Source organism: Gadus morhua, chromosome 22, assembly GCF_902167405.1.
Source record: "Gadus morhua chromosome 22, gadMor3.0, whole genome shotgun sequence".
Lineage (NCBI taxonomy): Eukaryota > Metazoa > Chordata > Actinopteri > Gadiformes > Gadidae > Gadus > Gadus morhua.
In genome coordinates, this window is record NC_044069.1 from 19,392,311 (window position 1) to 19,411,365 (window position 19,055).

A 19,055-nucleotide genomic window follows, 5' to 3' on the forward strand; every position below is an offset into this window, starting at 1 on the left:
AAAAAATACAGTTCATTGTTATTGCTCAAACAGATTCCTTCTAACTATTTACGAAAAATGAAATCAACAATTTATGCACAAATAAATGGTTACATATCGATCAGCAACGAGGTTGGAGCATGTACATGGCATAAAGATAATTATCAGCCTTTGATTGATATCCAGCATTTTTTTGAGTAGACACATTCCTGTTCCCCACTTGTATTGGAGCAAACGGAGATATCTACTTCTGGGCCCCTTGAATCGAGGGACCCCTCCACAGCCCGCTTAAACAGTTGCAATACCAGGCTTGGTCGCTGAGCACTGGTGGATTGCGGAAGTATGCACTGTTCCTGGGGGCTTGGGTTGAACGAGGCAGTGATGCTGTCGTCAAGGAGACCATGGACCGAAGAACCTCGCAAAACAAGCCTTATATAGTAGCCTAATGAGATGGACGTCCTCATCCCGTCACATTTTGCCTTTAAAATAAATCTAAAGAGATGGATGCATGCTAGCCTATCGTTGTTAGTATGCTTCATATTGTATTATTATTGCTGTATATCAAGCATGGTAGCCCATGCTATGTAAGTTTATCCACATAATCATAACAAATTGAAAATTATTGAAAAAAAAGGATAGGTTTTATATGAAACATTGAGGGCCAGATGTCTCCGTGCTCTGACTCAGGGGCCCGGTCCATCTCATCTGCTCAACTCCTAGAAAGACTAGCCTGGCTCCGCCCGCCTAATAGTCCAGAATTTTTAGTGGGACAGCAGGTGACGCTGTTGGCAGTAAATCACAGTCAGTTTGAGTCCCACATGACTGATCATTTTCAAACATAATCGTTACGCTTTGTGCAATTAATATCCATCTTATTACATTGTTTGTACCAACAAATATGGAATATTGCTCAATAACCACTTCACATTTAACTGTTTTTAATCTAGCACTAACATTTGGTTGTGGTATTGAATGCATTAGATATACATTGAGTATATATTTATATTGAAGTGCCAATGATTGTTACAGTAGTCCTCCATGAATACATTAGACATTATACATTGAGTGTATCTATATTAAGAGATAGTTACAGTATTGCTCCATGAATAGCCTACATTCGATATGCATTGAGTATATATCTATATTAAAGAGCCGCTGATGGTTACAGTATTGCTCCACGAATACATTAGATATTATACATTGAGTATATATCTAGGGCAGCCGCTGATGGTTAAAGTTTGTTCCATGAATACATTATATACATATTGAGTATCTATCCATATTAAAGAGCTGCTGAGGATTACAGTATTGCTCCATGAATACATTATATACACATTGAGTATATATATCTATATCAAAGAACCGCTGATGGTTACAGTATTGGTCCATGAATACATTAGATCATATACATTGAGTATATATCCATAATAAAGAGCCACTGATGGTGAAGTCCTCCCTCATCTCCACCAGTCGGCTCTGATTGGTCCGCAGAGCAGCTGCAGCTCCCTGGTCCGCTCCGATTGGTCGATAGCGCAGCAGCAGCTCCTCCCTGTCGAGACAGACCGAGCAGCGGGGAGAACCGGGCTAAAATGGCGCTGTCTCAAGGAACAAAGAAGAAAGTTTGCTATTATTATGACGGTAAATATAATATATATGCACTCTTGTTTTGCATAGGTTTAGAATCATGCGAACCTTGTACACAGATCGATTAATAATTGCATGTTATCCTTCTGTAAAGTGGAGCCAAACGAATAACGAACAAGGGTAGCCGGCGTGCTAGCTCGAGTGCTAGCTAACCAGCCTGTGCTGCTAATGTTAGCTTGTTGTGCGGCTACATCTCGTTGTTTAGCTATTGTGCTGTGCCTTACTGATATTGTTTACCATATTTAAAATGAACGCTTAATTTCTTCCATAAAATCCAATCATGTTGGGTCTCTGAGAACTGTTCGCCTCTGGGGTATGAACCCCTGAGCGACCGGCGTTAAGAGGTTCATCCCATCCATCCACTTCCTCTATCATCAATCCGTTGAATCAACCTATCTTCAAATCCTAATTTTCATCCGTTTGCCATACAAGTTGCGTAAATCATGTTTCTAGGGGACCGTGACCGGCCAGTTCGGTATCGTCCCCCGTTATAAACCCACTACCGTCCATAGGATAGGGCTGTTTCACCAAAAACCACACTCTTATTTTACAGTGGGTGCAACAATCTCCATTGTGTGCTGCCATACTGTAGTATTATCAATGATTTGTAACGCTCAACTGAATATAAATTATGTATTGAGGATAACTAAAAGAAAAAAACAAAAATAATGGTTTGAGATAATTGCTTTCTGCGAAAATTTTCAGGGGACGTTGGTAACTACTACTATGGCCAGGGCCATCCAATGAAGCCCCACAGGATTCGCATGACCCACAACCTCCTGCTCAACTACGGGCTGTACAGGAAGATGGAGATCTATGTGAGTAGTGGCCACTTCCTCCCGGGATCCACAAACATGCAGTGTTGAGGTCTTTTGTTTCATTGTGTATAAATATATGATGAGTTATTTCTATTTAACTATTTCAAAGCAATGCTGTGCATTCTCAATCGCAAACTTTTGATATCTCTCCTGACACCCTGCTCATAAAAACATTACTTAACTAATGGGTAATATATAACCATCTCTCTGATAGTAGCTGGTTACAAGAGGCCAGTTCTGAACCACAAACGCATTGCACAATGTATGTCGTCAGAATTAAGAAATAACAAAATTGAACAGGTTCTATTTTCCTGTGTAACACTGTGCCGACTGACTGTGAGGAGAAGGTAACCCACTGCTGGGTGTGTTGTTCCTCCAGAGACCACACAAGGCCAACGGCGAGGAGATGACCAAGTACCACAGCGACGACTACATCAAGTTTCTCCGGTCTATCCGGCCGGACAACATGTCAGAGTACAGCAAACAGATGCAGAGATGTGAGCTCTTTTCTTCATCAGAGTGCTGCCTCATCCCGGTTAATGTCTTTAAATGATAGATCATCATGTAAGCTATAGGTTTATATTCTAATCTTTGGTTTCCTCTCCCCAGTCAACGTAGGGGAGGACTGTCCTGTGTTTGATGGGCTCTTTGAGTTCTGCCAGCTCTCCACCGGGGGCTCTGTCGGTACGTTTCCTCAGCTGTGCATTATTCAGCTCACGTTCACCCTGCCTTGTTGGAAATCATTCTGGTAGTGGGGGTTGCGATGCATATTGACACACAGTTTTGATTGGGTAAGGTTAACGCTGAGTTCATGAGTTCCATGTTCTTAAGCTTTAGAGACCAGCTCCAGGGGTCCCCTCTGATCCATATCTCTCCCCCCCCCCCCCCCCCCCGTGTAGCTGGGGCGGTGAAGCTGAACAAGCAGCAGACGGACATCGCCATCAACTGGGCCGGAGGGCTCCACCACGCCAAGAAGTCGGAGGCATCGGGGTTCTGCTACGTCAACGACATCGTGCTGGCCATCCTGGAGCTGCTCAAGTAAGTGGGAGTGGCCTGACCCAGCGAGGCTGGGAGGAGAAACTTCACACTGCCTTTGGTGGTCAACACAGCCTTTTGTGGGCGCTTTCTTTCCATTGCATACAAACCCTCGACTAGTATGCCTTCTAGTATGTATGCATCAGTGGCCTCGCATGATGATTCTTCAAGAAATTTGTATAGATATTTTTCATGCACTAATTGAGTCACTTGGCAATCTTTTTTGGCCATCATCTAAAAGGCATCCGTCATCTAGTTGTTAACTATGGGATGCACTAACACCCCGACGCTGTGTCCTGCAGGTACCACCAGAGGGTGCTGTACATCGACATCGACATCCACCACGGGGACGGTGTGGAGGAGGCCTTCTACACCACCGACCGCGTCATGACCGTCTCCTTCCACAAGTATGGGGAGTACTTCCCCGGCACTGGAGACCTGAGGGTAAGTCTATGTCTGTGTGCATGCAAGTCATCAGGCATAGGGTATTGAGTTTGCTTTGTTTGTGTGTGTATAATGCAAACATAATCTAAAAAAGCACAACATTGAATGTTAACCATGAATATTCACAGGACATTGGAGCCGGGAAGGGCAAGTACTACGCAGTCAACTACCCCCTGAGGGACGGCATCGACGACGAGTCATACGAAGCCATCTTTAAACCCGTGAGTCTCCCTAGATTAGAGCCACCTCAGGGTCTAATGTAGGGGCCTTCAGGGGGTCTTGGTGGATCCTGATTGGTGTAGTAAGCACATTGTTGGTGTGTAATGTTCCTTTGGTGTGTCATGTGTAGATCATGGCCAAAGTGATGGAGATGTACCAGCCCAGTGCTGTGGTCCTCCAGTGTGGCGCCGACTCACTCTCCGGTGACCGGCTGGGCTGCTTCAATCTCACCATCAAGGGTACGTCGGCTCCGAGAGGGGGTCTCCAAGGGTCAGGTCGGAGTAAAATTGTGGGTGTTTGTGTGGGTGGGGGGGTCCTGAACGTTGTGTGTGTCTTGTCCTTAACGGCGTGTTTGTGTGTGTTGTGTCCTGATCTGTGTGTTGTGTCCAGGCCATGCCAAGTGTGTGGAGTACATGAAGAGCTTCAACCTGCCCCTGCTGATGCTGGGGGGAGGCGGCTACACCATCAGGAACGTGGCCCGCTGCTGGACCTACGAGACGGCGGTGGCGCTGGACTGCTCCATCCCCAACGAGCTGCCCTACAACGACTACTTTGAGTACTTCGGGCCGGACTTCAAGCTGCACATCAGCCCGTCCAACATGACCAACCAGAACACGGGCGAGTACCTGGAGAAGATCAAGCAGCGGCTGTTCGAGAACCTGCGCATGCTGCCCCACGCGCCCGGCGTGCAGATGCAGGCCATCCCCGAGGACGCCCCGCACCCCGACAGCGCTGAGGAGGACGACGAGGACCCCGACAAGAGGGTCTCCAGTAAGTCCTCTAACCAGACCCTCTGTGCACCTCCCACGGTTGGTGTCACCTTGTTTATGATGACCATATCTCAAGACCTGTTCCTGTGGTCCAGCGATGCATACCGTGGCCCTAGGATCCAGTAAACCTGATTATGCCCCGGCCCTAGGATCCAGTAAACCTGATTGGCCCCCCGCCCTAGGATCTAGTAAACCTGATTGGCCCCCCGCCCTAGGATCTAGTAAACCTGATTGGCCCCCCGGCCCAAATCATGTTTTTTTGTTTTCAACCCTCTGTCGGTAAATCAAGTCAATATGAAAGTGTGTGCCATCACACTGAGGGGGGCTACAAATGTTGGGGGTGGGTGGGTCTGACTCAATGGACGGGACCCCTTCCTGTCCCTAGAAGTGAGGGCCCCCCCCCCCCGGGTTACAAACATTGAGCGGTCTTGTTGTGTATACGATGTGAGGGTGGATGCTAATTGGTGCCTGTTCCACGGTTGGTTTCAGTCCGCGCCCACGACAAGAGGATCGCGTGTGAAGAGGAGTTCTCAGACTCTGAGGACGAGGCCGAGGGCCAGGGCGGGGGCCGCAGGAACGCAGCCAACCACAAGAAGCCCAAGCGTGTGAAGAAGGAGGAGGAGAAGGAGGGCGAGGAGAAGAAAGGTGAGGCACCACTACCACCGCCTGGCCTGTCGTCCATCTAAAGGACTACAGGTGGCCTGTCGTCCATCTAAAGGACTACAGGTGGCCTGTCGTCCATCTCAAGGACTACAGGTGGCCTGGCCTGTAGTCCATCTAAAGGACTACAGGTGGCCTGGCCTGTAGTCCATCTAAAGGACTACAGGTGGCCTGGCCTCTAGTCCATCTAAAGGACTACAGGTGGCCTGGCCTCTAGTCCATCTAAAGGACTACAGGTGGCCTGGCCTCTAGTCCATCTAAAGGACTACAGGTGGCCTGGCCTCTAGTCCATCTAAAGGACTACAGGTCAGGCCACCTGTAGTCCATCTAAAGGTGGCTTAATTTCCATCTTGGATTAACCGGTCAACACATTTCTATTTTTTTCTACCAATTGTCCTACTGCTAATGTTAATGACCCTTCTATCGGTTTCTTAGCAGAAGTGAAAGAGGAGGAGAAGGAAGAAGAGAAGATGGACACATCTGGGTAAGTGATGCTGCATGGACCGGTTGGTCTCCATATGTTCATATTCATTAAGAAACATTGACTGACCACATGTCTCCTTTTTATTTAGACCAAAAGAAGAGGCGAAGACCACTTGACTCCCCAGGTCAAAGTGAGACGATGCCGGGCCCCCCCCCCCACCACAAATCCAATCCTACTGCAATGTTGAAAACCAAGGACTTATTTTCTAATCCACTTTTAACATCTGTGCCTCCTGAACTGCCTGGCTCAAATCACTTTTTTAACCTCATAGGATTTCTAGATGAGTGCAAACAGGACAGCAGGCCAAAGTGTTGCCATTCGGAATTGATTTGAATATTCAAAAAGTATTACAATTCACCTTGTGCTCAACAAAGGAGCGCAGGGGTTTAAGTCAGACAGTAAAAAAAAAAAAAAGCACTTTGAGTGTGAGAAGAGCGCTATAAATTGAATCTATTATTAAAAACACCCTGGTCATATAACGTACCCAAACTAAGTCCAACGTGTTGGATTTAGTCTGAGGGTTTGGTTATGATTAAAATATTCTCTACACACTAAAGGATCCTTTTAAACACTTTCTGTACCCTTTGGGACTTTTGTAAAAATCAGTAAGTTGCATGTTTGGAGTAGGCATTACTTTGGCAAGACTTCTCATAATTCCTATCCAGTAACTTATTTTTAGTATCAATACATTTCCTTATGCCGTCGTCCTATTGCTATTTGGTCATTACCCTTTTTTATTTGTGTGAATGAGTTTATACCTCTTTGGGGATAATGTTGAGGAGTGACTAGTTTTAGATATTATGCCTCCAGGTGTATGAGCGTTTGATCCTTGTGAAATGTGCATTACCCTAAACTTTGTAATAAGAAATAAAGAAACTGCTTTCAATTATGTCTCCATATAGTGTACAAAGAATGGGGCTGTGCATGGAATTTAATCAGGTTTAATGCAGGAGTCAAGTTAGATGGCAAAACTACTGCAGATTTTAACAATACAAAAACTCCAGGGATGAAATAAACGGTCTTCTGGGTCACAACCCTTCATCCATGCGAAGGCCCCGCTGGCACCCGTAGACGTGACAGTTCATTAGGGTAGGGGCCCTGGTCGGTTGGTATTCCTTTGTGGTTAGGCCTCCAGCTCAAAGTCAAAGTAATGTGGGTCGAAGTAGTGAATCCTCACGTAGCCGTCCTCTCCCCCGCTGCTGTAGCTGCAGATGGAAGAAAACATTCAGTTCATTGCAGGGCCCAACTTAGGTTCTAAACAGACTCCACACGCCTCCTTCAGGGAGGTTTCATTCTACTCGCTGAGGCTCTGCTGAACTGTCACTAGGGCAGGAGGACGTGGTTCTTAGTGTAAAAGTAGAGCAATTGCCAGGCTGTTTCCTGTCGTTTCTAGAGAACGTTTGAATCAAATCGTTATTTAGAAAATTTGTATGGGGTTTAACCCTGATTGTAAAATGCGTCGGGTCTCCTACCTCTTTCCATCCGGGTGGAAGGCCACACAGTTGATGGGGCCGAAGTGACCCTTGACTCTCCCAAACTCCTCTTCATAAGCAGCATGGAAAAACCTGGAGGGGGGGCAGAGAGAAGACTGCATTCAACACTTGCATCTGTGAGAGGCTGTGCTCAACGCCATATAGCTAAAGAGACCGCAGACTGCCAGGGGGATATCCTCTTACCTGGCCTCAAACTTGCCGATCCTGGTAGATGTGGTGGTGACCTCCATGGCCTCCTGTCCACCTCCCATCACCACCTGATAGGAAAAAAACACAAGAGGCAAACCTAATGGGTATAGAGCTAGAAGTGGGCCACCCTTCAAATGCTTAATGACTCTTGTAGCTGCAAAGCTTGGATAATGATTCTGTTTCAGCATTGACCATGAGGTTGCCTTACGTGGTCCATGATGGGCGAAATGGCCGCAGAGTTAACGGGTCGCTCAGTTTTGAAGGTCTTGATGTGATCCAGAGTTGTGGAGTCAAACAGCTGGATAATCGAGAACACCGTTAAACATGGTCAGTAATTGACACCCACACGACGGCGTGTGTTTATAGTCGGCTGTATCTGGGCGGAGGGGCGGCGGGCTACCTTGGCAGTGTTGTCCTTGGAGGCGCTGATCACCATGGTGAGGTCCACGGAGCTCTGCATGTCGTTGATCTGCTTGGTGTGCTCCTTGATCTTCTTCAGGACCTCCCCAGACTGTGGACAACGCACCCAGTTACACTCAGGGCAAGTTACCCTGTAGCCTGCAGTCCGGGTAACTACCCTCAGTTACCCTGCTGTACTCAGGACACTACACTCCACTACCCTCTAGCGTTGAGTCAGGACACACTAAACATGGGAAACCACAACAGGAAAGAAGAGCCACCTTGGCGCTGAACTGGTTCATCTCTCCGCTCTCGTGTCCGGCGATGACGTAATCGCCCAGGGGCCCCCACACGGCGCTGGTGATCTTGGACTCGCTGCAGGGCACCGTCATGTAGGGCTGGTTGTCCTCTGCACCACAAAGAGCGGCATGAGCCAACACTTTCACTGAAGAGGCTTGATTCATACGAACACTATTCATTTAGCTAAAATCCATCAAACCACCTTTTTAAAGACACAAAGACACAGCTCATCTAGCTTGAAGCTAAAATGTCCCAGACATGTCTGCAGTCAATAATAATACGGTAATACAATCACACAGCCAGTAGGAGTGGGCAGAAGACGTCTCGATGGTTTTATGATCCTGAAAGGTTCCAGCCTATTGACTGAGAGACTAAATCCTACACACTGCGATTTAAACACGAGATCATTAAATACAGTCCATTGTTTTAACATTATGGAGATTAACGTTCTCTTTTCTCTGTTGTAACTGAGGAGGCTGTTTACTTATTTGCTGGGGATCCCTCAGGTCGAAGAAGTTGAGGAAGCACTGGTAGCCCATCTGCTTGTCCGTGGAGAACATGATGATGTTGCCGCTGAAGTCGAAGCCACAGGTCCTGACGGCAGAGCTGGTCTCAAGCAGGGCCAGCTGTTTACCTGCCAGAGGACGGAGCCTCGGTTGAACCAGTGACGTGGGCTGTCCGCTCAACGATCACGCATCACTTTACAGTGGACCCGTGGCTGCCATGGTCGTAACACCACCAGTCAAATACATTACACACGTTCAAAAACGATGACTATCTGGCAATCGCTGATGATCATTTACAAAATATACCTAAAATTACCAATGCCTGCCTCACGCCCTACCTGTTTCACAGTCCCACAGTCGACAGCTGTTGTCTGCAGACCCCGTCAACACGTTCTTGGTGTCCCCTGAGTCACAGTGTTAAGGACATTGACCGTTCTCACACAATACAAACACACAAAACAAACCAACTGAATGTAATGGCAGGCCAACACTACTGAGAGCAGGGCTAAAGAGGATACAGTCACAGTCCACACACCACACGGCTCCAGTGTGACCATTGTAGGTCCCCAGTCGCTCGCCGTTGACGGAGTACCACGCGTTCACAACCTGGAACCAAAAACATCTGGTTTAACTTTAGGAACCGACCGGGAGCTCTCACTGAGGGTGACGTGCGGCTCTCAGTAGCCTTACCGTGTCCTTGGCCACGGAGAAGAGCAGGTCTCCCTCCCGGTTGTACTTGATCTGAGTGATGGAGCGCTCGTGCCCCTGCAGCAGGATGGGTTTCTGGGGAGAACAAGAGGATCAGTATCCATCATCAGAAGCATCATCATCGGATGTATCGATCATCTGTAGCATCCTCATCATCAGATGTACCGATCATCTGTAGCAACCTCTTCATCGGATGTACCGATCAACAGATGTACCGTCCCTCTGCACATTGTGTCATAGGCTAGGAACGAAGCTATCCAGCGCACCGACTAGTAGCTAGCTAACTAGCCAATTGGCTAAGCTCACGGTAGACGATGTAGCTCCCGCAGAGCAGACCTCTTAACCTAATAAATCCATGTTTTCTTTAAAAGTGTAACAGCGCCGGAAAATATTCATGACCCAGACTCACCATGATTGAAGTCCCTTTACTCCGTATTCGGTGGTTGTTTATTCCAACGAAGAAATAGAAAGGACCAACACTCGTGGATCAAGCGCCGGGTTTTCGGCGGAAAGGAGTTAGCACTTCCGCCTTGGCCCCCCTAGCGGCCGGTCAGGACCCTCTACCGGCCGGACAGGGGCCCCCTATTGGCCGGAGGTAGCTGGTGCTTGTCTTAAAATGTCATTAATATGAGAGGAAGTTTGACCGCTACACACCAAATCCCTCCTTCCCATGCCATACTACATTAGGCCACCTTGTCTAATAAATAATACAGAGTATGGTAATTATATGAGCTTTAGGTCTGGTTTAATGTATGTCTAATGTATGATAGTTTACCAATATATAGTTACAATTCAGGGAAACCTTTTATGGAAATGTGCATTTTAACCTAAACAAAAACTGTCTGCAGCTTCCTCCCCATAACAAATCACTTCGGTATCCCAGAACTCTGACCACACCACAGTCTGCCCCCTACATCAGCATGTCTCGTAACGGACGTATACACTGGCTGCACTTTAATTTAAGAGAAAGGTTTCACAGACAGTTCAACAAACACACAAAAGCAAAATAAACCAAAAAAGTTCAACAATCTTTGGTGCGTTCCAATAAACCACAGAATACCCAAGCACTAGATTGGGAGGCACTTCATATTTCCTAAAACAATGATATTCAGTTAATCCATGGTATTCAATACAAGCACAAAGAATAGAAGTAACTGAATAATGAGCATGGAAACAGAGCCGTTTTTCAGCTCTAAATAGACCACTGTATTCAACACCAACCCTCCTTCATATTATCATTGTTTGCTTTCCCTTTCAGTGGAAGTAAAGCAGCAAGTGGATACACAATTTTCTTCTGTTAAATCAAAAGCGTGAATTTTTAATGAAATTGTACCATGCAAATCCAACAATGGAATAGACTACATTCTCACGTGCAAGCGCTTGCTTGATCAGAGAGTGGCTAGGATTGCATAGTTTAACATTCAGTTCCCGGGGACTATAGTGAAGTATAGGAGGCAGTAAGCAACACAGCCATGTCTGAACCCTCCACACACACTAACAGTTCACACACAAAGCACACCACACCCTCCACACACTACGGGGAAGAAGAATGTTGTTGGTATATAGCAATGAGGAAAGACTGTTATATACACAACAGGATATGATGATAGGGCCATTTATTTAAAAACCAAAAACAGCGAAATAAACCTCAATACATGTCAATTAAAAATATACATTTTAATGAATAGTGGTGCTCTGTAAGATATAGGTAACAGTTACATTAAATATGTCAAAATGTTATTACAGTCCAAGAGCATTGTGCAACTAAGTGTGCAATAATTCAACAGAGGCTAAAGTCATTCAGCGAAGATGGCTTTTTCTCACATCAATGGAATGATTTTAAATAGACATTCTAATTGCAACAGAAATATGGTCTGTTGTGTTACTTAATACATGAACTTTTGAGGGCCTATAGGAGCTGGTATTCCCATATTTAAATTTCTTGTTTTTAAGGTTTGGGGTGGAATGTGAGCCTGCGCGCGTGTGTGTGTGTCAGTGTGTTGGGGGGTGCGGGGGTGCAGAAGTGCAGTCTGAGCGTGCGGTCTGAGCGTGCTCTCCTCCCCGTCAGAGGCCTCAGTCCTGGGCAGAGAGGGGCAGGGCAGCGGGGGGCGGGGGGGCCCCCTCCAGCGGGCTCCTTGAGTCCGTCTCCGGGCCGCACCGGCAGGCATGTGAGCAGGAGGAGCTGTTGGGGGTGGGGGGGTGGCCGCTGTGCTCCAGGTCCATGGGGGGCGGGGAGGGCGAGTCGGCGTGGGCCGGGGGCACCGCCTCGTCCGGCCCCCCCAGGCTCTGCACCTTCTTGCTGAGCTCGTTGCGCTCCACTTTCAGCGCCCGCCGCAGCTTCTCCAGCCGCTGAACCTTCCCCTGCAGGCCCTCGAAGTCTCGGTCCCGCACCGTTTTCTGAACACAAGGAGGAGGGTCAGGTTCACGGGTCCGATCTCTGGACGCGTTACTGCCTCGGCCAAAAGGTTGAGCTAAAGAACGAGGCTGTGGACCCTGAGATAAACCTAATGAACGAGGCTGTGGACCCTGATATAAACCTAATGAACGAGGCTGTGGACCCTGATATAAACCTAATGAACGAGGCTGTGGACCCTGATATCAACCAAATGAACGAGGCTGTGGACCCTGATATAAACCTAATGAACGAGGCTGTGGATCCTGATATAACCCTAATGAACGAGGCTGTGGACCCTGATATCAACCAAATGAACCGTATTCCGTTTTTTTTGCCACGACGGCAACATGGACATCAGAAAGGATTATGGTATTCGACAGCTTAAAGGAGAAATGGCGAAACGGCTTGTAGGCTAATCACACTCACACCTGGTGGTATAATATGCTCCTTTAAGCGTGATAAATCCCACAATGAATTGATCTAAATTGAGGAGCGAAAGCCAAATCAGTGGACGTAGTCCCGGTTGGTCCAGCCGTGTGAACCTATATGCTGCGTTTCGGGTCAGATGGTTCGTGACCAGAGATCGCCCCTCTCCTCTCGCTTTAACGCCGCTGTCTGAGTTTCAAACCAACACCAATGACGGGACTAGGGCAGCGGTTTGGACCTAAGATAGTTTCTTCTGAGAAGGCCGCTGGGGCATCTTAATGAAGACTGGTCCAACTCCAGGGTCCGGCCCTAGAAGAAACCCCCGCTGAGCCACGGGGCCAGGAGGAGGCAGGCCTCACCTCCTCGGACATCTCCAGCAGAGCCTTGTTGCTGCTCTCCCAGCGGGACCGGTACATGGTGGTCTCCTTCTCCAGCTTCTTGATCTTCTTGGTCATCTGGAGACAATATGATGATCATTCATTACTCGTTTTCAAATGGACTGATTCATTACAACAGAATGAAGACATTGACTAAAGAAGGATACCCCCCCCTACACACACACACACACACACACTCACCTTCTCCATCTCCTGTTTGAAAGTGGTGAAGACCTCGTTGCTCTTGGCCAGGGTGGTCTGGAACTCTTCAAACTTTTCAGTGTATAACGACAACTGCATAGAGATGAGGAGAGGAGTCAGGCTCCGTCAACAACAACAACAACAACAACATCAACAACTCTTAAGGCTCATGTGGTCGGTCAGAGAGCACGTCCTCAATACAAGGTCCTCACCTGCTGCTTGAGGTGCACCTCCTGCTGCTTCATCAGCTCACACATCCTCTGTGACTCCACCGCCTCCTTCAGCAGCTGGGGGGGGGGGGGGGGGGGGGGGGGGGGCAGAGGGAGGGTAAGAACCCCAGGAACAGCTAGGTGTGTGTATCAGTGTTAATTTCGTCAACGAAAATGTTCGTCAACAACCTTTTTTCCATGACTAAGACGAGACGTTGACGAGCTAAAAATAGATCTTTGATAATAAAAACTATGACGAAATGTACATTTTGTTTTCGTTAATGAGACGAGACAGGACTAAAATGTTAGTGGTGTGCTATTTGGACATTCAAAATGCACGATATTTTCCAATCATTACCCTCCCGTAAGGTTCTTATGCAACTGTTCACTCCACCAGTAAATAGGACGGACCTTAGCTACTGTGTATGCATGTATGTATGCATGCATGCATGCATGCATGCATGCATGTGTGACTCACAAAGTCCTTCTCACGGTCGTGGCGCTCCTCGGATTGTTTGAGCAGCTCGTGCGCCTGGTGCAGCTTGGCGTCCACCAGCTGCTGCTGCAGCTCCTTGTGCTTCACCACCTTGTCTATGTGCTGGGCGGGAGAGGGAGGCCTTGTTTACCAAGGGAACACATTCAGAAGCACAGAAGGCTACTAGCGCATTGTTGAAGAGGATTGTGTTTAGGCAGCACTAAAAATGAAGCCATTTCTGATGCATTGCTCCTGCATTCTGCAGGAGCCGTCAAATCTCCACTTGATCCCCCCCTTGTGCCCAACACGGCCCCTCTTCCCTTTAACGGGTCTCAATTCAGAGGACCGTCAAGAGATAGGGGCGGGGTTAAGCATGAGTCGGGCCCCTTCCTCCTCTTCCCTTTAACGGGTCTCAATTCAGAGGACCGTCAAGAGATAGGGGCGGGGTTAAGCATGAGTCGGGCCATGCCCTCCACGTCCCTTCAATGGGTCTTGATTCAGAGGACCATCTAGAGATAGGGGCGGGGTTAAGCATGAGTCGGGGCCACGCCCTCCACGTCCCTTCAATGGGTCTTGATTCAGAGGACCGTCAAGAGATAGGGGCGGGGTTAAGCATGAGTCGGGGCCCCGCCCACCTCTTCGCGGAGCTTGTACTGTTGGTAGAGCTTGTTGAGCTTGTCGGCCAGCACGGTGTTCTCCTGCCGCAGGCTGGCGTTCCTCTCGTTGTGCTGCTCCATCTGGGACTGGATGTCCTGCAGCGTGACCTGGAAGTGGGACGTCACCTCCTTCCTCTTCTCCTCCTCCAGCCGCGTCCGCTGCACCCCTTCTTCCTGGGGGGGGGGGGGGGTTAGCCGTTACAAGCCGTTTTGGAAATCGGCCCCTTATCACATCACAGGTGGGCGTGTCCACCTAGATGTGTGCTGGATGGATCAGTCTACCCGCCTACCCAGTGGACTGTAGCAAACGTTGCTCATCTATCCGTCACCCATCTAGGTGGACACGCCCACCTGTGATGTCATAAGGGTCAGATTTCCAATACGGCTTGTAGCGGCTAATCACACCACACCTGGTGGCATGTCATGGGACCTTTAAAGAAGCATCCGCAGGACAAACACAGCATGGCTCATCACACTAATGGTGCTCCTTCCATGCGGCAGGGCTTGGTAGCAGACATTAGCCTGGCCTGAACGGGAGATTCATCTCCATGACAGCAGGGCTACCAGCTTGAAGGCGCGCCTTAACCAATGTCTGGTCTTGCGTCCATGACAACACACATCGAAGCCCATTAGGTTCTAAATTACAGTCTGTTTCCTTTGAATGATTCTTTCAAGACACGTGTATGAGCCGTTTCAAACGCGTTACGCAATAATATCCGGGTTGATGAGTTCTTATAATCGTTCAATATTCCCTGTTTCCACATATCAACCGCGAGTGGATGCCTTTCATGTATAGTCTTGTCTATAGTGTTTTACACACATTTCCCAGAGTGCCACACGGTGTCCTTGATATTAGGAACATGTCGAACATCTAGAGCAGTGATCTAGAATATTGTCTTATGTTGAGTCTTTACAGCAAGATATATCTGAAAGGAAACTTTGCTGCAAGCGAATATCTACCGGAATCCCTGTGGTGCGTTCTGAACCTTCATTACCCTTTTAAGGCTGGTAGTTATATTATTATATCATTACATTATAGGAGAGAATAATAAAGAATCAAGCTGTTGGGAACGCGAGCCATACTATGGTGGAATGAGACGTGTTAGAAGTCTAGAATTCTTCCATTTGATGTTCAACTTCAAGTCTGTCCCGGGTTCTGGTCCAGGAGCAGACCTCACTGGTTATGTCGGCCCCGGGTCCGGGTGCAACCGACTGCAGCAGTCAGTTGCACCAGCAGAACGTAAAGCCGATCATAAGTTCGGGTGTAAAGTCCGCCTTAACCCTACGCTCGACGTAGCTAGTGTCAAACTAAAGGTGTTCTAAATTTTGGTTGCACCACCATAACGGCAAGTTTCCACCTTATCCGAGTGAAGATGCGTTGGCACCCAAATGAGAGGGCAAACAAAACAGTTTCAGTCATTTATTCTCTAAAATTTGCTTGGACGGTAGAGGCGTGAGGTTAAGCAATTTGATGGCGGATTTTATAATAAATAAATAAATAAAATATTCCGCCCGGCAAAACCGAAATCGCGCATATAATTCAACATCAAACTTATTAAGGAAGGGCCCGACCGATATAGATTTTTGAGTGCCGATGCCGATTATTTTCAGAGAAAAATTACGATTACGATTTAATCGGCCGATTAAAAAAAAAGTATATAAAACGTAGTTTTTGATACCCAAATTATACTTTAAACACTTTTGACGAATATGTGAATTGAATGCAGAACCTTTGAGTGTTTTAGAATACATTTACAGTCAAAAATGAGTGTAATGTAAAATGTAAAATAAATAACTAACTCCCAATGTGCTGCGCTCGTGAGCAGTGACTAACACGTGCTTGCTGAGCATTATGGTCTCACCGTTAGAGTCTACAGTATAACAAATTAACATGGCCTGGGACCTAAAGAAAAACAGGCACAACATGCTCAAACAATGCGTCTTGTGTACATTGGTGAGGTGAGCGCGCAGCTGCCTGAGCGAGCGTGCTTTCATGTTGTACGGTAAAATTCAATCTCCTCTTTTTTACTCCAGCTAAAGTTGTTAGTTAGCAAGGCGAGTAGGAGCGCAATCTGCAGGATACTAAGCGCAATAACATTTAAAAAGAAAAAAAGAAAAAAAAAAAAAAAAAAGAAGCTTTTTGGCCGATGCCGATTATTTTCAAAAAGGCTATAATCGGCCGATTAATCGGTCGGGCCCTATAATAAAGAAATGGATCGATACGGTCACGGACAATCCGTTCCTGGTGCAAACAGCGTTGAAACTCCTCTTCCCATTGCTCAAAACGAATAGCCATCTTTACCCTGCCTTAGTGTTGAAATCTTTTTACGTTTTTTTCTTTTAACGGTTCTTTATCGTTAGTATGGAACTTACACCAGCTAGAGGGGAGGTGTAAAAGATAAGTTATAACTTAGTGTTACGTTGAAACTATCTGCTTGGTGCAACTGCTATTTTTTTAGTAGAGTGTAAAGTCAAACGTTTGGGTGATTTACGTTCAACGTAGCCTAAGTGGGACCTTACGTTCTGCTGGTGCAACCAGCTGCTGGTCCCTACAGGAGCAGACCCAGGGGCAGTGCTACGAGCCTCCCGGGAGGCTCTGCTGACCGGCTGAGGAGGAGCGTACCTTCAGCGTGCGGTTGTGCCGCTGCAGCTCTCGGCAGAGGCTCTCCAGCTTGCCGCGGGCCAGGATAGCCTTGCTGTGCTCGTTGCGCAGGTTGTCCTTCTCCTGCACCAGCTGGCTCTGCTTCTTCTGCAGCGCGCGCATCTGCTTCTGGGCGTTACGCTGCTCCTCCAGCTACACACACAAAACACACACACTTGATGGACGGTCTCATTATTCTTGACGTGAAAAGATGCTTTGGTTAGCCTTTGTTGCCAACATTTTATTTATTGTGCAACTGTAGCTTGCTGTACTACAATGATTGGACGTTTATAAAAAAAAAAAGATACAATGCACCAACATTCACCATGTTTTGACTGCAACAGCTCACTTAGAGTGGACACTGATGGCAATGACATTTAGTTAAAAAAACTAACACTACTGATAACAAATAACACAATAACCGATTTGATTCTTGAAATAGGGCTGAAAGACGTATTTCCGCTAAACAGTGAATGTGTCATTTTCGCCATCATAGTTTTCCCACTCAAACCCATGAGCCAACAGTGCCCTCTGGTGGCTATGTGAAGGCGGTGCAGGAGGCCCCTCACCAGCTCAGCGTACTTCTTGCAGAGGCCTGCCAGCTTCTCGTCGGGTGTGCTCAGGGTGTTCAGCGTCTGCATCAGGAGGGTGATCTCTTTGCCTGCACAGCGGCCCGAGGAGTACATTTGAAGAGTGTTATGGGGGGGCAGAAATACAATAAAATAAGATAACATGACGAGCTATATATGGGGCTAGTTGATAGTCAACAGCGTGGGGCTGCGTGCCGCCCTCTGACCCTCGATGATGCCCCCTGACCTCCTTACCCAATCCCTTCACCTTCTTCTTCTCCTGGGTCTTCTTCGCCTCCTTCCCTCCCCCGCCCCCGCCGCCGCTCACTTTCCCACCCTTCACGGCCTTGCCCTCGTCCCCTTCATGGGCCAGGCCGTTGAGCTCAGGGCTGTGCGATTGGCCGTTGGGCAGAGCGGGGCCGTCGCCGTTGGCGTTCGCCAGGCAGTAGGTACTGAGGATGTCCTCCAGCTGCCGACTCAGCTCCTCTGACATGTCACACTGGGACAGCACCACCTCGGCCACTACACACACACACACACACACACACACACAGTAGGTTGGGAACGTTTCAGTGAACCTTAAATAGCCACAGCTCATTGGACGACATTAACTTAACACAGAGCCAGTGGTCAACGTGTGGGCACTAGCTGTTGCACGTTAGAGCTGAGATCCAAGTTCCCGTCTTGATACAGCATGACGACATGACGGAAACATGAGAGCTGGGATCAAAGACCCCGTCTGGATACAACGTGAAAACATGACTGAAACCTTTATCGTCCAGACCGGTTCCTCCAGACTGAGGCGGTGTGTGTGCCGCGGGGGTCTCCGGTTCGGATCCCGTGGGTGTGGGGGGGCCCTCCACGGCCCCAGCTGTAGACGGCGCTTCATCGGCCGCCTGGGGAATGGATTCTTCCGCGTCTTGTTTCTTCATCTCTTCAATCTACGGTAATATCTGGCGTTAAGAAGTAAGTCCACACTATTAGTTTCCAACGCCACAACACAATCTTGACCACAACACACTGATTAAAGTCCTGTAGACTTTACTCAAGCTTTGTGCCTAGAGACCTGTCACTTATCAATAATACTAGATCGACCTTAGTCGAATAGATGCACTTATATCCGCAGCTTGTAGTTGAACGTTAGCAGTACCGAGCTAACATAGTGAGGCGTTCGCTGTCCTCAGACAGACAAGTCATCAGTCCTGTACGAGTTCTTCCACTGTTACACAATGTTAATATTAAATTCGTTACCTGACAGACCTGACGGAGGAGATATACCCCTGCTCCAGCTTTTGGTTTTACTTTCTTTGCAGCGTGAGAACCGTATCCAGAACACAACAATCACTTCCGGTTAGCCCACCGCCTCTCAACCTATCAGGAGCCTCTACTACCTCTAGCGCCCACCAGCGATCAGGAGCGGAACTGACCTGAACATCATGTGAACCGTGCTGTACAGGT

General features: G+C 47.8%; 3 protein-coding genes across 5 annotated transcripts; 1 reads left to right on the plus strand and 2 right to left on the minus strand.

Annotated features, from left to right (window-relative positions):
• Nucleotides 1-1,491: 1,491 nt before the first annotated feature.
• hdac1 (histone deacetylase 1) lies at nucleotides 1,492-6,939 on the plus strand. 2 transcript variants are annotated; one of them, XM_030347157.1, is made up of 12 exons: nucleotides 1,492-1,617; nucleotides 2,329-2,441; nucleotides 2,821-2,938; nucleotides 3,051-3,125; nucleotides 3,341-3,479; nucleotides 3,779-3,920; nucleotides 4,049-4,141; nucleotides 4,270-4,378; nucleotides 4,530-4,910; nucleotides 5,399-5,554; nucleotides 6,005-6,053; nucleotides 6,142-6,939. In XM_030347157.1, the coding sequence occupies exons 1-12, from the start codon at nucleotides 1,569-1,571 to the stop codon at nucleotides 6,167-6,169; spliced, it is 1,452 nt and encodes a 483-aa protein (XP_030203017.1). In that variant the 5' UTR covers nucleotides 1,492-1,568; the 3' UTR covers nucleotides 6,170-6,939. The 2 variants fall into 2 exon arrangements, with proteins under 2 accessions (XP_030203017.1, XP_030203018.1); XM_030347158.1 differs by having other exon boundaries at nucleotides 6,008-6,053.
• Nucleotides 6,940-6,969: 30 nt separating this feature from the next.
• Nucleotides 6,970-10,207, minus strand: eif3i (eukaryotic translation initiation factor 3, subunit I). Its single transcript, XM_030347159.1, has 11 exons — nucleotides 10,058-10,207; nucleotides 9,631-9,723; nucleotides 9,459-9,546; nucleotides 9,279-9,344; nucleotides 8,919-9,068; nucleotides 8,416-8,543; nucleotides 8,136-8,246; nucleotides 7,944-8,033; nucleotides 7,730-7,803; nucleotides 7,526-7,618; nucleotides 6,970-7,258 (listed from the first exon to the last, which is right to left on the minus strand). The coding sequence occupies exons 1-11, from the start codon at nucleotides 10,058-10,060 to the stop codon at nucleotides 7,177-7,179; spliced, it is 978 nt and encodes a 325-aa protein (XP_030203019.1). The 5' UTR covers nucleotides 10,061-10,207; the 3' UTR covers nucleotides 6,970-7,176.
• Nucleotides 10,208-10,587: 380 nt separating this feature from the next.
• On the minus strand, nucleotides 10,588-18,982 carry txlna (taxilin alpha). 2 transcript variants are annotated; one of them, XM_030346444.1, is made up of 11 exons: nucleotides 18,849-18,982; nucleotides 18,367-18,550; nucleotides 17,853-18,119; nucleotides 17,598-17,689; nucleotides 17,011-17,181; nucleotides 14,367-14,561; nucleotides 13,735-13,854; nucleotides 13,260-13,334; nucleotides 13,048-13,140; nucleotides 12,829-12,924; nucleotides 10,588-12,045 (listed from the first exon to the last, which is right to left on the minus strand). In XM_030346444.1, the coding sequence occupies exons 2-11, from the start codon at nucleotides 18,527-18,529 to the stop codon at nucleotides 11,722-11,724; spliced, it is 1,596 nt and encodes a 531-aa protein (XP_030202304.1). In that variant the 5' UTR covers nucleotides 18,530-18,550; nucleotides 18,849-18,982; the 3' UTR covers nucleotides 10,588-11,721. The 2 variants fall into 2 exon arrangements, with proteins under 2 accessions (XP_030202304.1, XP_030202305.1); XM_030346445.1 differs by having other exon boundaries at nucleotides 18,858-18,972.
• Nucleotides 18,983-19,055: the final 73 nt, after the last annotated feature.

Coding starts and splice junctions, on each gene's coding strand:
- hdac1 (XM_030347157.1), top strand. CDS start 1,569: ATGGCGCTGTCTCAAGGAACAAAGAAGAAAGTTTGCTATTATTATGAC. Junction 4,379..4,529: donor CTTCAATCTCACCATCAAGG/GTACGTCGGCTC, acceptor TGTTGTGTCCAG/GCCATGCCAAGTGTGTGGAG. Junction 5,555..6,004: donor GGAGGGCGAGGAGAAGAAAG/GTGAGGCACCAC, acceptor TCGGTTTCTTAG/CAGAAGTGAAAGAGGAGGAG.
- eif3i (XM_030347159.1), bottom strand. Junction 7,804..7,943: donor TTTCGCCCATCATGGACCAC/GTAAGGCAACCT, acceptor TTTTCCTATCAG/GTGGTGATGGGAGGTGGACA. Junction 7,619..7,729: donor ATCGGCAAGTTTGAGGCCAG/GTAAGAGGATAT, acceptor CCCCCCCTCCAG/GTTTTTCCATGCTGCTTATG.
- txlna (XM_030346444.1), bottom strand. CDS start 18,529: ATGAAGAAACAAGACGCGGAAGAATCCATTCCCCAGGCGGCCGATGAA. Junction 18,120..18,366: donor AACCGGTCTGGACGATAAAG/GTTTCAGTCATG, acceptor GTGTGTGTGTAG/TGGCCGAGGTGGTGCTGTCC. Junction 17,690..17,852: donor GAAGAAGGTGAAGGGATTGG/GTAAGGAGGTCA, acceptor GCCGCTGTGCAG/GCAAAGAGATCACCCTCCTG.